This window comes from Cetorhinus maximus, chromosome 22 (genome assembly GCF_964194155.1).
Source record: "Cetorhinus maximus chromosome 22, sCetMax3.hap1.1, whole genome shotgun sequence".
In the NCBI taxonomy this organism is placed as follows: domain Eukaryota; kingdom Metazoa; phylum Chordata; class Chondrichthyes; order Lamniformes; family Cetorhinidae; genus Cetorhinus; species Cetorhinus maximus.
The window spans coordinates 25,114,754-25,129,399 of record NC_135900.1 but is presented as its reverse complement, the minus strand read 5'-3'; the positions used below and the strand labels follow the sequence as shown (position 1 = coordinate 25,129,399).

The following is a 14,646-nucleotide window of genomic DNA, read 5'->3' as shown; positions in this document are numbered from 1 at the left end:
TGAGGTTCAATGCAAACCCTGAGACTATGAGTGAGCCAGACACTCTCACTCTCGTGTGCACGTGCACACAGTTTCAAACTCTCTCTCTCTCTCTCTCTCCCTCTTTCACTCTCTCTCGCGCACACACACACACACACACACACACACACGCACACTGACACACACACACAGACATACGTACTGATTCACACACTTGCACATGCACTGACACGTGCACACAGTCACAAACTCTCACTCACTTGTTCTCTCACACACAGACACACACACTGACACTCAAGTCACACACAGTGACACTCAGGCACGTACACTGACATGCAGTCTCTCTCCCTCGCGCAGTCTCTCTCTCCCTCTCACGCGTGCTCTCTCTCTCCCTGACGCGCACTCTCTCTCCCTCTCACGCGTACTCTCCCCCTCACGCGCACTCTCCCCCTCACGCGCACTCTCCCCCTCACGCGCACTCTCCCCCTCTCGCTCTCTCGCGCTCGCTCTCTCTCTCTCGCGCTCGCTCTCTCTCTCTCGCGCTCGCTCTCACTCTCTCGCGCTCGCTCTCTCTCGCGCTCGCTCTCTCGCGCTCGCTCTCTCTCTCTCGCGCTCGCTCTCTCTCTCGTGCTCGCTCTCTCTCTCGCGCTCGCTCTCTCTCGCGCTCGCTCTCTCGCGCTCGCTCTCTCTCTCGCGCTCGCTCTCTCTCTCGCGCTCGCTCTCTCTCTCGCGCTCGCTCTCTCTCTCGCGCTCGCTCTCTCTCGCGCTCTCTCTCTCTCTCTCTCGCGCTCGCTCTCTCTCTCTCGTGCTCGCTCTCTCTCTCGCGCTCTCTCTCTCGCGCTCGCTCTCTCTCTCGCGCTCGCTCTCTCTCTCTCACGCTCGCTCTCTCTCTCTCACGCTCGCTCTCTCTCTCGCGCTCGCTCTCTCTCTCGCGCTCGCTCGCTCTCTCTCGCCCACCCTCTCTCTCTCTCGCCCACCCTCTCTCTCTCTCGCCCACCCTCTCTCTCTCTCGCCCACCCTCTCTCTCTCTCGCCCACCCTCTCTCTCTCTCGCCCACCCTCTCTCTCTCTCGCCCACCCTCTCTCTCTCTCGCCCACCCTCTCTCTCTCGCCCACCCTCTCTCTCTCTCTCTCGCCCACCCTCTCTCTCTCTCTCGCCCACCCTCTCTCTCTCTCTCGCCCACCCTCTCTCTCTCTCGCCCACCCTCTCTCTCTCTCGCCCACCCTCACTCGCCCTCCCTCTCTCGCCCTCCCTCTCTCGCTCCCTCGCCTTCCACCCTCTCTCGCCCCCCTGTCTCTCGCCCCCCTGTCTCTCGCCCCCCCTGTCTCTCGCCCCCCCTGTCTCTCGCCCCCCCGTCTCTCGCCCCCCCGTCTCTCGCCCCCCCGTCTCTCGCCCCCCCGTCTCTCGCCCCCCCGTCTCTCGCCCCCCCCCTCTCGCCCCCCCTCTCGCCCGCCCCTCTCTCGCCCCCTCTCTCGCCCCCTCTCTCGCCCCCTCTCTCGCCCCCTCTCTCGCCCCCTCTCTCGCCCCCTCTCTCGCCCCCTCTCTCGCCCCCCCTCTCTCGCCCCCCCTCTCTCGCCCCCCTCTCTCGCCCCACTCTCTCGCCCACCCCTCTCACCCACTCTCTCTCGCTCCCCCGCCCTCCCTCGCGCTCCCTCCCTCGCCGTCCCTCTCTCGCCCCCCCTCGCCCCTCCCCCTCTCTCGCACCCCCCTCCCCCTCTCTCGCCCCTCCTCCCCCTCTCTCGCCCCCCTCTCTCGCCCCCCTCTCTCGCACACCCTCTCTCGCACCCCCCTCTCTCGCACCCCCCTCTCTCGCACCCCCTCTCTCGCCCCCCCCCTCTCGCCCCCCCTCTCTCGCCCCCACCTCTCTCGCCCCCCCCTCTCTCGCCCCCCCTCTCTCACCCCCCCTCTCTCGCCCCCCCTCCCCCTCTCTCGCCCCCCCTCCCCCTCTCTCGCCCCCCCTCCCCCTCTCTCGCCCCCCCCTCTCTCGCCCCCCCCTCTCTCGCCCCCCCCCTCTCGCCCGCCCCGCTCTCGCCCCCCCCTCTCTCGCCCCCCCCTCTCTCGCCCCCCCCTCTCTCGCCCCCCCCTCGCCCCCCCTCTCTCGCCCCCCCCTCGCCCCCCCCTCTCTCGCCCCCCCCTCTCTCGCCCCCCCCTCTCTCGCACCCCCCTCTCTCGCACCCCCTCTCTCGCCCCCCCCCTCTCCCCCCACCTCTCTCGCCCCCCCCTCTCTCGCCCCCCCTCCCTCACCCCCCCTCCCCCTCTCTCGCCCCCCTCTCTCGCACCCCCCTCTCTCGCCCCCCCCTCTCTCGCCCCCCCTCCCCCTCTCTCGCCCCCCTCTCTCGCACCCCCTCTCTCGCCCCCCCCTCTCTCGCCCCCCCTCCCTCACCCCCCCTCCCCCTCTCTCGCCCCCCTCTCTCGCACCCCCCTCTCTCGCCCCCCCCTCTCTCGCCCCCCCTCCCCCTCTCTCGCCCCCCTCTCTCGCACCCCCTCTCTCGCCCCCCCCTCTCTCGCACCCCCTCTCTCGCCCCCCCCTCTCTCGCCCCCCCCTCTTTCGCTCACTGAGCCTATCCACAGCAAACATGGGAAAGAAATGGTCTGTGATTGTTGGAGCAGCTCCTCGTAGGATCTTCAACTTCACTTACTGGCATTTTGAACACCGGTTCCAAGGGGCTGAATAGAGAGGCATGATGGGTCAGGTAGTGGCCTGCAGGCCGTGTGTTGGACAAGCCTGCCTTAGAGTGAGTGCAGAAAAGATTCATGAGAATGGTTCCAGGGATGAGGAACTTCAGTTATGAAGATCGAGTGGAGAAGTTGGCATTGTTTTCCTTGGGAGAACAAAAGATTAAGAGGCAATTTGATAATGGTATTAAAAATTATGAGGGGTCTGGACAGTGTAGATGACGAGAAATTGTTCCCACAAGCGGAAGGATTGAGAATAAGAGGGCTCAAATTTAAGGTAATTGCCAAAAGAAGCAATGGAGTCCTTTTTTACTAATTGTTCACAGGACTTAAACGACCTTATTACTGTCTAGTGGTCTCTTACGCCAGTCATTATGTGAGAGTGTGTGTCCAACAGCTGGTTAATAATGGGAGTTGGCAGGGATGATGAAGATGTCTCATAGGGTAAATGTCATATCTGGTCTTCCATCCATTCCACTCAAATGACTGCAGATATGGCCCTGAGTGTCCAAGTCCAAGCAGATACTGCAGCAATCCCCTCTATCCCTATGGCTGCAGGGCCATCTACTGACAAGGTTACAAAGTAACACCTACCGAGAGTTATAATAAGCAGTTTAAGTAATTAGAGAGCTGAAGAAAAGCTTGCATTTCTGCTGTGTGTTTCAGGTTTGTTGATGGTGAACTTAATGTGTGCTATAATGCACTAGACCGTCATGTTGAAAATGGACTGGGAGATCAAATTGCCATCATTCATGACAGTCCTGTAACTGACACCAAACAATCCATTACCTACAAGGAAGCTTTGGAACAGGTAATGCACAATTCTCACTATAATTATTGTTCTTTGAGGCTAAAGAGTCATTGATTTCTGGAGTTCACCTCCAAAGTCCCTCAAGATGGTCCTCATACTGGTACTACATTAAGGAAGGTGATCAATCTCTGTGCCATTCTCTGAACAATTTAAAGATCTCGAGTTGAACATACCACTTTTAGTCCTTACTGCTACTTTAGAAAGGAAATGCAAGACAGCAGCGCCATGTAAATATAATCACTAGATGTGAAGAAGTATTGGACTCGCGAAGATGAGGTACTCGTGCGAAGAAGAGAATATGTCGCCTTAAATTGGTATTATTGCCTGTGTCCCCTCTGTCTCTGTATCACTGACAAGATGGGGGCAACAGTGAGATTAGTTAATGAGATTGGTAGCCCATTTACAGTCTCAAATCATTTTGTACTCTGGCTGGCTTCCCTTGAATACCTCTTCAGGCTCTTCATGCTCCTACCCCAGTGGAATCTCTGCTGGAAGACATTGAACACTGATCCTTTAATTCCTGTGTGTTTGTCTTCTGTTCTGGTGAGAGCTATGATAAGCCAACGCTTGAGTGATGAAAATGAAATTTTGATTAATCTTTTGTGAGGCAACTTGGTAGTTTTGTACTATGTTAAAGGTGCTATATAAATGCAAGTTGTTGTTTGATCTCACAGGCGGAGCTGTTCAGTAATTGTTTTTCTAAAGATCTTAAGCTGCTTAGATCCTGCGCTTATGCAAATCACATCTGTGCCATTATGGCATGTAGACCTCACTCTGCTGAGAAGCTTGTGCCTGTGTGTCTGCAGCTCCCTGTTTTGCATTTGAAGCAGAGAAAGCAGCCACAATGGCAGCAAAATCCATGTTGCGGTTCACCTACTTTTGGTATTTTTTTTTATTCTGTTAGCATTATCGGTGAAACAGATTTAGAGGTGAACTTCCACATGCTTAGTCATGCTGTATTTTCCTCACTCCCTACCACTCCACCTGCCTTCCCCCCGCCACCCCATTGATACTGGGAGGGTGCTTTCCCTGGCTGGAGAGTCTAGGAATTATTCTGACATTGTTGCCATGGCACCATTTTGCCTTGTTGCTTTCATGCAGCCTTCTTTCTTTCACATTGTCATATAAAGTTTGAGAAATTTAGGTGAAGTTGTTAAATCTTATAACCTCCTCCTTACCCTGAATCTATAAAGGAAGATTAGATGTTAATCTCTAAATTTTATGTTTTATTTTGTTGCTTCTATAATGAAATGATTGGATTTTAGCATTGAAAATATAAAGTTATAAAATAAAACTACTTATTCAAACACAGAATATAAGGTTTAAATAATTAGTGAGATTTGAACTGTTAACTTATTCCAGCTGAGAATGGTGCTCTCATTATATGCAACAATATATGAAATGACAATAAGAGTTTCTAAACAGTGGAACTTCGCACATTGTCATACTGATTCAAAACACATCTTCTTTTACTTCCAGTTGCAGGACCAAACACAGTTTAGCATCTGACTTTTTTTTTAGAAATGTCAACATGAACGCATACTCAACAATTATCCCCTCCCCGACAATCACCAGGGCACTTGTATAAGAAGAGGACCAATGTTACAAATCTTCTATCCACCAAAATTCAGATTTTGCATTGGCTGACATGCACATCTTTATTTTTTCTCTATACACCTTTATTTCAACCTTGTAGTTATTGCTCCAATTGCTGGAAAAACAACTTTCCATCCTGATACCTGGTCCTGTGGCTGATTTTACATATCTCTCTTTGAAACTGTCATCCAGGACTGTCTTGGACCTAGCACTGAAGCCTGGAGGTAGGAGAGAAATTTGCTGTTCAAATAATGCAGTGCTGGAGGAGCAGAACACAGAACAGCTGATAGTAATACACTGGTATGGTTTTGATGTTAAATGCATTAGTTTTGTGGCTGTTAAGCATACCAGCCAAGTGGGAAAATTGAGAGAGCGCGTCACCTGGAAATAAGATAAACCCCCTACTTTTAGCCCCGAACCAGGACACAAATTCAAATACAAGCATATATGGTATTTAACAGAGCAGCATGTTAATCTTTTAAAGTGTATATTAATTATTAGATGTTCTAATTTCATCGTCAACTGGATTAAATGTAAAGTGCTTAAAAAAACATATGTATCACTTCTTTGTCATATCAACCCAAAAACATACATGTGGAGTCGCTTGGGTTCCATCTATCTGACCTGGAAGGATCCCACTCGTACAAGATTAATGGTGTATTCCCCTTCATACTAAAGAAAGGGCACTCTTATCTCTTCTAGAAGTTGTTTGTAAATGGTCCTGCAGAAAATGGCATAGCTTATTTACTGCTTTGCAGTGAGGCGGAGGGTTAGTTTCCTGTGTCCTATGCAGTTGGCAGTGGAATGATCCGTGAACATGGGTTCTTGATGAACTGTTTTGAACATATGACCCGAGGCATTGCAGCCTTAGGTCTTTGCCAACCTCACCCGATTCTTGTAGTGTCTTGAAGACAGTCAAAATGATTCTCATCCTTTCAACTTTGTTAGTTCTGACTTGTACTGAGATAATTACCAAAAGTCTTAACAGCTGAAGGCTTTACCCAAAGAGGCAAATTGGTATGGAGAAATAAATATATGCCCATGGAGTGATCACTGAAAAACAAAAGAAGAACTTCAGTAATCAATAAAATGACATCAATGTTGCTTTAAGAGAGACTTCTGAATAGGCCAGGAGTGTTTCCCTGTCATGCACCCATTTTATGATGGACATTGGTTTGCAGATGAATAGGGTAAGGAAATCAGTGGCATGTGTGAAGTTGTGAAATTTAGTGCAGGACCTTATTTTTATTTAAATAGGGTTTGTGAATGCCTCTTGTTCAAGTATGACTTAGCCCCATAACCAGGTAATGCAGTGGAAAACTGAACAGAATGTGAATTGGATGTGTTAGGGTGAAGACTTGCTTTGTGCAGGCTAATAATGAGGGTTGTAAACAATCGGCAGGGCCTTGAATTATTGTGGTTAATAATAATTGGCTCGTACTTAACTATTCAGCTGTTTTTCCATTATTTGTTTATTACTTGCTCAATTCTTGGCTTTATTACACGATGTAAGCCATTTTGTACTTAAAAATAAAAAAATACAAATTTTTGAAATCTCAACTTCTACCTCAAACAGTAATTTACTTCAAATCATTTTTAGAATTGCTATTATGTAGAGAAAAAGTGATTTCAGGTCTGAAATGCTTTAAAACTAAATGGAGCACATGCAGCCATTTTAAGTATAGTAAATTACCATATATGCTGCGATGGTATTATCATCACTGAATCCCCCACTATCAATATCCTGAGGTTTACCGTTGACCAGAAACTGAACTGGACTAGACATATAATTACGGTAGCCACAAGAGTAGGTCAGAGGTAGGAATCCTGCAACAAGTAACTCACCTCCTGACTCCCCAAAGCCTGTCCACCATCTACAAGGCACAAGTCAAGAGTGTGATAGAATACTCTCCACTTGCCTGGATGAGTGCAGCTCCAACAACATAAGAAGCTTGACACCGTCCAAGACAAAGCAGAAATTTGATTAGCACTCCTTCCACCACCGACGAACAGTGGCAGCAGTGTGTGTACCCTTTACAAGATGCACTGCAGAAACTCACCTAGGCTGCTTAGACAGCATCTTCCAAACCCACAACTGCTACCATCTAGAAGGACAAGGGCAGCAGACACATGTGAGCACCACCACTTCGGAGTTCCCCTCCAAGCCAATCACCATCCTGACTTGGAAATATATCACCGTTCCTTCACTGTCGCTGGAACTCCCTCCCTAACAGCACTGTGGGTGTACCTACACCACATGGACCGGCGGTTCAAGAGGCAGCTCACCACCACCTTCTCAAGGGCAATTAGGGATGGGTAATAAATACTGACCTAGCCAGCGATGCCCACATCCCATGAATGAATAAAAATAAATATGCCCCTTTCACCACCTTCCAGGTCAAAAATTTGTCAGGAAGATACAATAATTCTCATAATGTTATTGGAATTTATTGTAAAATAGCGGTATCTGTATCTGAGACTTAATTGGATTAAAGGCAGCTGGTCTGAAGGCTTTGATGTAAACATGGTGGAAGTTTAGAATGTAAGGTGTAAAAGGAAATTTGCATCTTTAAATAAACCAGACTAGATTGTTTTCAGAAGAGGAAGTGAAATGTGTCACCTAGCCAGTTGAAGTTTAGAAACAGTGTGTTTATTTTTCCCTAAGCTTACTGGTTAAAACTTAGTCCTATGAGAGATTTTTATTATCAGAAAGATAAAGTCCAAAGACATAGTGGAACAATGGGAATTTGTATTCAAAGGGAAAAATGTGTATAAAGGAGCAGAGGCTGTGTGTAAGGGTAGGCACTTTTAAGATCTAACGTGTGAAAAGCCTTCAGCATCTATGCCTCAAGCTGCTGTTTTCAAAGAACTGAAGTTAAGAAAACTCACTTTGAATTTGACTGGTTCACCTTGACTGGGTCTTTGAAAATCTGTGTGTCTTACTGTTGCCTTAACAAAAGTGTAATTGGGAGTCAGATGAAGTAGGGGATTTAGAAGTTGTTATAGTAGTAATTTGTAGACATGTGTATATGCTTAAAACTCACCTTTCTTAATAAATGTTTATTCTGGTTTTCTAAAAACCTTCAAGACTTGGTGGTTTTATTACAATTAATTCAAGGCATACATCTTGAAATTTATACAAATTGCAAAACAAGTTGTGGCAGTTGTTTCAAGTTTCCCTCTGGGATTTGAACAACTCAGCATTTACCATTGGCTGTGCCATAACAAATCCAAAAAGAATCTGTCATATTTATATAAGATATAAGTCAAAATTGCAACACTTCCATAAACATTGTGCTTGGGTATTAGCTCAGAAGTGCCTCACCCATGCCTTTGATACCTTTAGACTTGACTATTCCAAAGCACTCCCAGCCTTCCATCTTCCACCCTCCGTAAACTTAAGCTCATCCAAAACTTTACAGTCGACCTCGTGTGAGTGGCTTGTCCTGTCTCTGCTAAAATAAGAACTGCACAGGTTTGGGGCAGGTTGAGTTCCTGTTCCAGACCAACTACCTGAACCATCGCATCTATTTTTCCAGGTTAAAACCCCCCCCATGCCTTCCGATCCTACTTTGCAACATCTAATTATAATGTATTACAATTACAAAGTTAATTGCAACATAGAGACAGACCATTCAGGCCAACAAATATGTGCCGGTGTTTATGTTCCACACATGCCTCCTTCTACTCCTTTTCATCTAAGCCAATCAACATTTGATTCTATCCTTCCTCCTTCCATTTGCTTATCTAGTTTCCTCTTGATTGTATCTGGTACTTGCCTCAACCACTCCCTGTGATAGTGAGGAACATTTAAAATGCAATTTTCTTTTATGGAATATTAATATGTGCAATTAAATTGAAAAGTACTACCAGATTATGTAGCTTTTCTCCTAGAATTCCCCAACGCAAGCAAGCTTTTGCTTTTCAGGACCAGACATTCTTTACTTCAGGAGAATAATGCGTGTTTTGATACCTTAACACTCCAGTGAGATGAAGCTCTGACATAATGAATCACAGAGCAGGATTCAACTGAGATTAATCTCCCTGTAGATTGTGGTTTGAGCTGTAGTTTTAAACTGCAAATTCCTAATTTCAAAAATATATACGCGTCCTTCATTTTTCAAAGGATATCATTTAAAGATTTACCAGAATTTCTGCACCTGAACATAAAAGCCTAAAGAAATGGTATGCCCTTTGAAATAAACACATTTACTTGTTCAATTTTGTATGTTTTACCTAGGTATATATGGTGAGTGTTGATTTGATTGCCTCTGTAGTGCTTGGAAATAGAATGAATAAACATTTAATGGTATTGTCCTACAGCAACATAACTTCCATTCTGAAAGTGATAGTTGGTATTCAGTTTTTAAAACTTCTCTAATTTTTTGAAATACTGTAGGTTTCACGGTTGGCTGCTGTCCTCGTCAAACATGGAGTCCAGAAGGATGATCGTGTGGCCATTTATATGCCAATGATCCCACAAGTGATATACACAATGTTGGCTTGTGCTAGAATTGGAGCCATACACAGTTTGATATTTGGTGGCTTTGCATCAAAGGAGCTCTCTGTTCGCATTAACCATGCAAAGGTAAAATGAGTAACAACCGATAAAAATATAACGTGCAAAATCAAGATAGTACAAACTGAATTATAACGTAAGCAAATTGTGAATTCAAATCTGCGCTAAAATTTGGAATTAACATCTGATGACAGCTGTTGTGCTAACATTCGTTTGCTAGAAAAGCAAATCCTTTTGGATGTGTAGCACCATAAGGGATTGAGTAGACTTAGTATTATAAATTACCTTATGATAGTGCCTCATAGTTCAGTATTATTACTTATATAATTTAAGTCCATAGTTTAGTTCTTTTATCTGTGCTCTTCTAGTTCTGACCTCTTGTGCATTCCTAGTTATAATTGCTCCATCATTGGTGGCCATGCCTTCAGTTGCTTAGACCTTAAACTCTAGAATTCCCTTCCTACATCTCTCCATCTTTCTACCTCAATTTCATCCTTTAAGACACTCCTTAAAGCCTTTCTCTTTGACCAAACATTTTGTTACCTGACCTATTATCTCCTTATGTGTTTCAGTGTCGTATTAAGTTTTACACTCCTGTGAAGTGACTTGACACATTTTCATTACGTTAAAGGTGTGATATAAATATAAATTGTTGTTAATGCATGGTGAATAATATGCCTGTTTAGACTGCAACAGTTTACTCATGTTAAGTATGGGGGAGGTGATGGCATAGTGGTATTGTTGCTGGACTAATAATCCAGAGACCCAGTGTAATGCTCTGGGGACTGGGGTTCAAATCCCACCACAGCAGATGGTAGAATTTGAATTCAATAAAAATCTGGATTTAGAAGTCTAATGATGACCATAAGACCATTGTCAATTGTTATAAGAACCCATCTAGTTCACTAATGTCCTTTGGAGAAGGAAATCTGTCGTTCTTATTTGGTCTGGCCTACATGTGACTCCAGACCCACAGCAATGCTCTCTGAAATAGCCTAGCAAGCTACTCAGTTGTAACAAACCGCTCAGCACTGTGGATGTATCTACAAGAAGGCAGCTCACCACCACCTTCTCAAGGGCAACTAGGGATGGGCAATAAATGCAGCCAGCGAAGCCCACATCCCCATGAATGAATAATAAAAAAGTTACAGCTCTCAAGTTTTAAAAAAACACTTCAGGGGCAAGATGTTTGAGAAAGGCTGTTATATTAAAAATTTTAACAATTCCACTCAAGTGCACAGAAAGCTGATCTTAATCGTGCTAGAAATATGTCACTTTTAATATTTATATTAAGTTTAACATTGGGAAGACTGAAACCACTGTTTTCATTGCACACCATGAACTCCATTCCCTAACTGCTGATTCTATTCTATTCTCCCTGGCAAATACCTGATGCTGAACCAGACCATTTGCAGCATTGTAAGGCAGAATTCTCCCATTCCACCCGCGGCGGGTTTCGTGGTGGGCGGGAGCGCAGAATTTAGCAGGAGGCCAAAAATCGGAAACTTGCCGGCGTAAACAATGTTTGTGATCCTCCTGATGACGGGTTAATGGCGGGTCGGGTATCCCACTGAGCAGTGGCGTGAACGCTATTTGCATTCATTACCATCTCATGAATATTCATTAAAAAGTTTCTAGCTGGAATCACATGCTGCAATCTTGCATCGTACTGGCAGGAAATCATGTTGGCCTGAATCTCAATTGATAAAGGGTAGCGTGCACACGTCAGACCTCGCTTTGTTTGTGACTTTGAGGTGACTGCAACATAAATAGCCTACCTTCAATAGCGCTGTGCTGGTCTTGTTGCGATGCTAGTGGAACACCACACTGCTGGGGGTGTAGAGTTGGTCTGCTCCTGGTGGTTGCCTCTGTAGTCACAAGGACACCACTGTGCAGCGGTACTCAGGCAGGGCTCAACTTTCAGGCAGAGATGAGTATTGCAACCGGGGCGGGGTTTGGGGTGGTCTGTTCCTGGTGGGTGCCATCGTTGTCCAGAAGGCCGTGCAGTGGTACTCATACAGGGCTGAGCATTCAGAAACCAGCATATTGACCAGGGAAGGGGTTGGGGGTGGGGTGGTTTGGGGAAGGGGGAAACACATGGGGGCAATGGAGAAGGAAGGCTTTGCCAGGGGTTGGGGGATGGTGAATGGGGAACGATGGAAGGCAGAGGGGCAGGAAGGCTTTGGAAGAAGGTGGAGGAGGAGGTGGAACAATGGGAGACAGAGGGTAGCCTGAGGGGTGGGAAGCTGACAAACAAGGAGGTGAAAGGGTTGCCACCTGTAAGAATGGGAGGGGATACAAGCAGACTCTTGAATAGGAAAGTTGGGGGGGGTTTATTGGTGTGTCACAAGAGGGATGGGTTGCACACAGACTCATAAGGGGATGGTTGGGAAGGGAGACAGTGTAGTCTTAAGCCATGAGAGCAATGGGGAACTCTGTGAAAGTCAAAGTCCCTAGTCTGGGGCTTACAGTCAGGAGTCAGAGAGTAGAGACACCCCTGGGGCTTTGTGGACCTCCCAGTCAACAGTTAGGCAATGGTGAGAGTCATGGGGTGCAACTGGCATGCTGTAGGAGTAATCATTGGGAGCTCCAGGGAGGGACAAGAGCTGTGTGTTCAGTAGGAATAATGTACAGCTTGGTGTCCAAGTGCTTGTCTGTCTCCGTACTGGGCTGCAGATAGTATGGTGATTGTATTGGGAGGCATCTGCAACCGGTATTTGAGGACCACATAATAAAGTGGGGGGCATGTGAAGCTTTCTTTGGGCGGCGGTGGGGGTTCACCTCGGTAGGTGACCGTGCACACAGCCTCCAGATGAGGAGGGTAGAGGTCCACATGGGCCATGGGCACGTCAGTAGTGATGGGTCGGGGGGAGGGTAGGAGTGTCCACCACAACAAACATGGGATCCAGTATTATTGGGGGAGGTTGGAGAATACCAGGAGGGAGCTCTACCTTCACATCATGAGGTTCCAGGTAGATTGCTGGGACACGAACAGTGAGAGGGGGAGCATCGAAGCTCATTTCGAAACAGTAGTGCAGAACCACCATCTTGCTCTGCAGGAGTTATGATGCAATTAGAAATCGAAAGTAGAAGCGAATCTGAATGGGAGGGGCCTGAGGCATTGTGGGAGGAGTGCACAACTGCACTAAAGGGCCCTTTCTGGGTGCGTCCTCTAACTTGTTGGTGCTGCAAGAGTGAACTGGAGTCTGATTAGAGAGAAAGGAGGTAGTCCTCCTTGTGAAGAAAGCCATTCGAAGTCAATGCCTTTATCAGCGCTATCACAGAGATATTCATAAGTCAATGGCTTAACATCACAGTCACTGGATCTCATGTTGAAATGAAAAATTTGGGAATGCAGGCAATAGTTAAGGAGGTACAGGTGCAGTCGATATGGAATTCCATTAATGGAGGCCAGTCATGTGCTCTCCATAATTGGCATTCATAATAGGCCGAAGGACATCCAGTCATTAATTATGAGCAACTTATTGTTAGTTAGAATGCCAGATCAGATATTGGAGCACTGAGCCAGGTTAGGTAGCGCTTGTCATTCAAACCTTCCCATGGCAATGAGGGATTCGGATGTAACATTTCTGGGATGGCATCTCAGTCACCTCGATGTGGGTGGTAGCGTCTCAAAGATAAGGCTGCGTCAGCGGCAATGCCAGAAGGGCAGAAACCATTATAGACAATTACATTTGCTATAGGTAACAGGTTGTAAGCTTCACTATCTTGACATGTTTTTGAGGGTCCTAATGCAATGAGGAGAGTAAGGAGAGAGAGGTGACAGAGAGTGCAGCTCCAGGAGGAGCCTGATATCCGGTGCCAAGGGGAACTGGAGCAAGAACAAGAGGGTCAGTAGGAGAGACCCTGACAATGCAGGTGACTCACCAGACCAAGGGTATACTGAAGAACACTCTCCTATTTACAAATGAGTGAAAGACAATGCCACACCTCTGTGCTTGTTTCAAGCTCTGGTAGATCACATCTGCCACATTCTTGATGAAGACCTGATGCCCATGGAGTTGGAGGCTATCCCTGCCAGTGGCTTTAAAGGTGACTGCCGCATTCAATTTATTTGCCTGTGAGTCATTCTAGGGATCTGCAGAGGGCCTGTGTGGCATCTCTCAGTCCACAGCACACCGATGCAGAAGGAGGTCACAGGTGTCCTTTACAGGAAGGCACATCAGTATATGTGGTTTGCTCTGAAAGAAGATAGCCAGGCTGTGAGATTCACTGGCTTTGCTGCCATCTCAGGCATCCCGAGAGTGCAAGGTGCCATAGACTGCACCCATGTGGCTTTAAGGGCTCCATAACGCATTACAGTACACTCCCAATAGGGTTTCACACATCATCGCTGTGTGTTGCACCCTTCACAATCTCGCATTGAAAAGAGGTGATTCCTTGCCAGAGGGTGAAATGGAGGAGGATGAGAGCTCTTTGGAGCATAAAGATCCGGAGGCCCAGAAACTTCAAGAGGTTGATGAGGGTCAGTTTGAATGTGACGATACCATAGAGGAAGCAAGACGTGGGAGACGTACACGTGACACGTCAATCACAGCCAAGTTCCAGGAGGAGTAAAGTGAAGGCAAGGGGAGGTGGCCACAATTCTCCTGGCCCTCAATGCCACTTCCTTTCATCTCAAGGGATGTCCAACCATTCGCATCGAGAACAAGTCCTTACACCTTCTGGCCTCATCATTCACCAGGCTATGATCTCTTGAAAAGGTCAGTGATGCCCTCTTATGCGCTCGCTCTGGGAAGTGAGAGTCCACTGAACAATGAGAGCGATGCGAAAACTGACTTGAGGCAGTCACCACTTAAGAAACTACAGTGGCTAGTGAGATGAGGACATGACTAAGGATCTCCTCCTCCCATCCATGTCTTGTCTTTTGCCACTACCACTGAGGGGAGACAACTGCCACTGATCTCACAAGGCTGATGTGCTTCCCTCGCACAATGGACTTCCGTGAGGAGGAAGGGTTAGAAGCGCATAAATTACACGCTTCTTAAAAAAAAGATTTTAACACATCTCCCTGACGTCACACATGGGTGCGGAGACTATCTTT

At 47.1% G+C, this 14,646-nt stretch overlaps 1 protein-coding gene across 2 annotated transcripts in view; it reads left to right on the top strand.

Moving 5' to 3' along the window:
* Positions 1-14,646, top strand: part of acss3 (acyl-CoA synthetase short chain family member 3) — an 88,449-nt gene that overhangs the window by 11,082 nt on the left and 62,721 nt on the right. For both annotated transcript variants that reach the window (XM_078567938.1, XM_078567937.1), the window contains exons 2-3: positions 3,322-3,466; positions 9,462-9,650. In XM_078567938.1, coding sequence (XP_078424064.1) covers positions 3,322-3,466; positions 9,462-9,650 — 334 coding nt within the window. The remainder of the gene's footprint in view (positions 1-3,321; positions 3,467-9,461; positions 9,651-14,646) is intronic.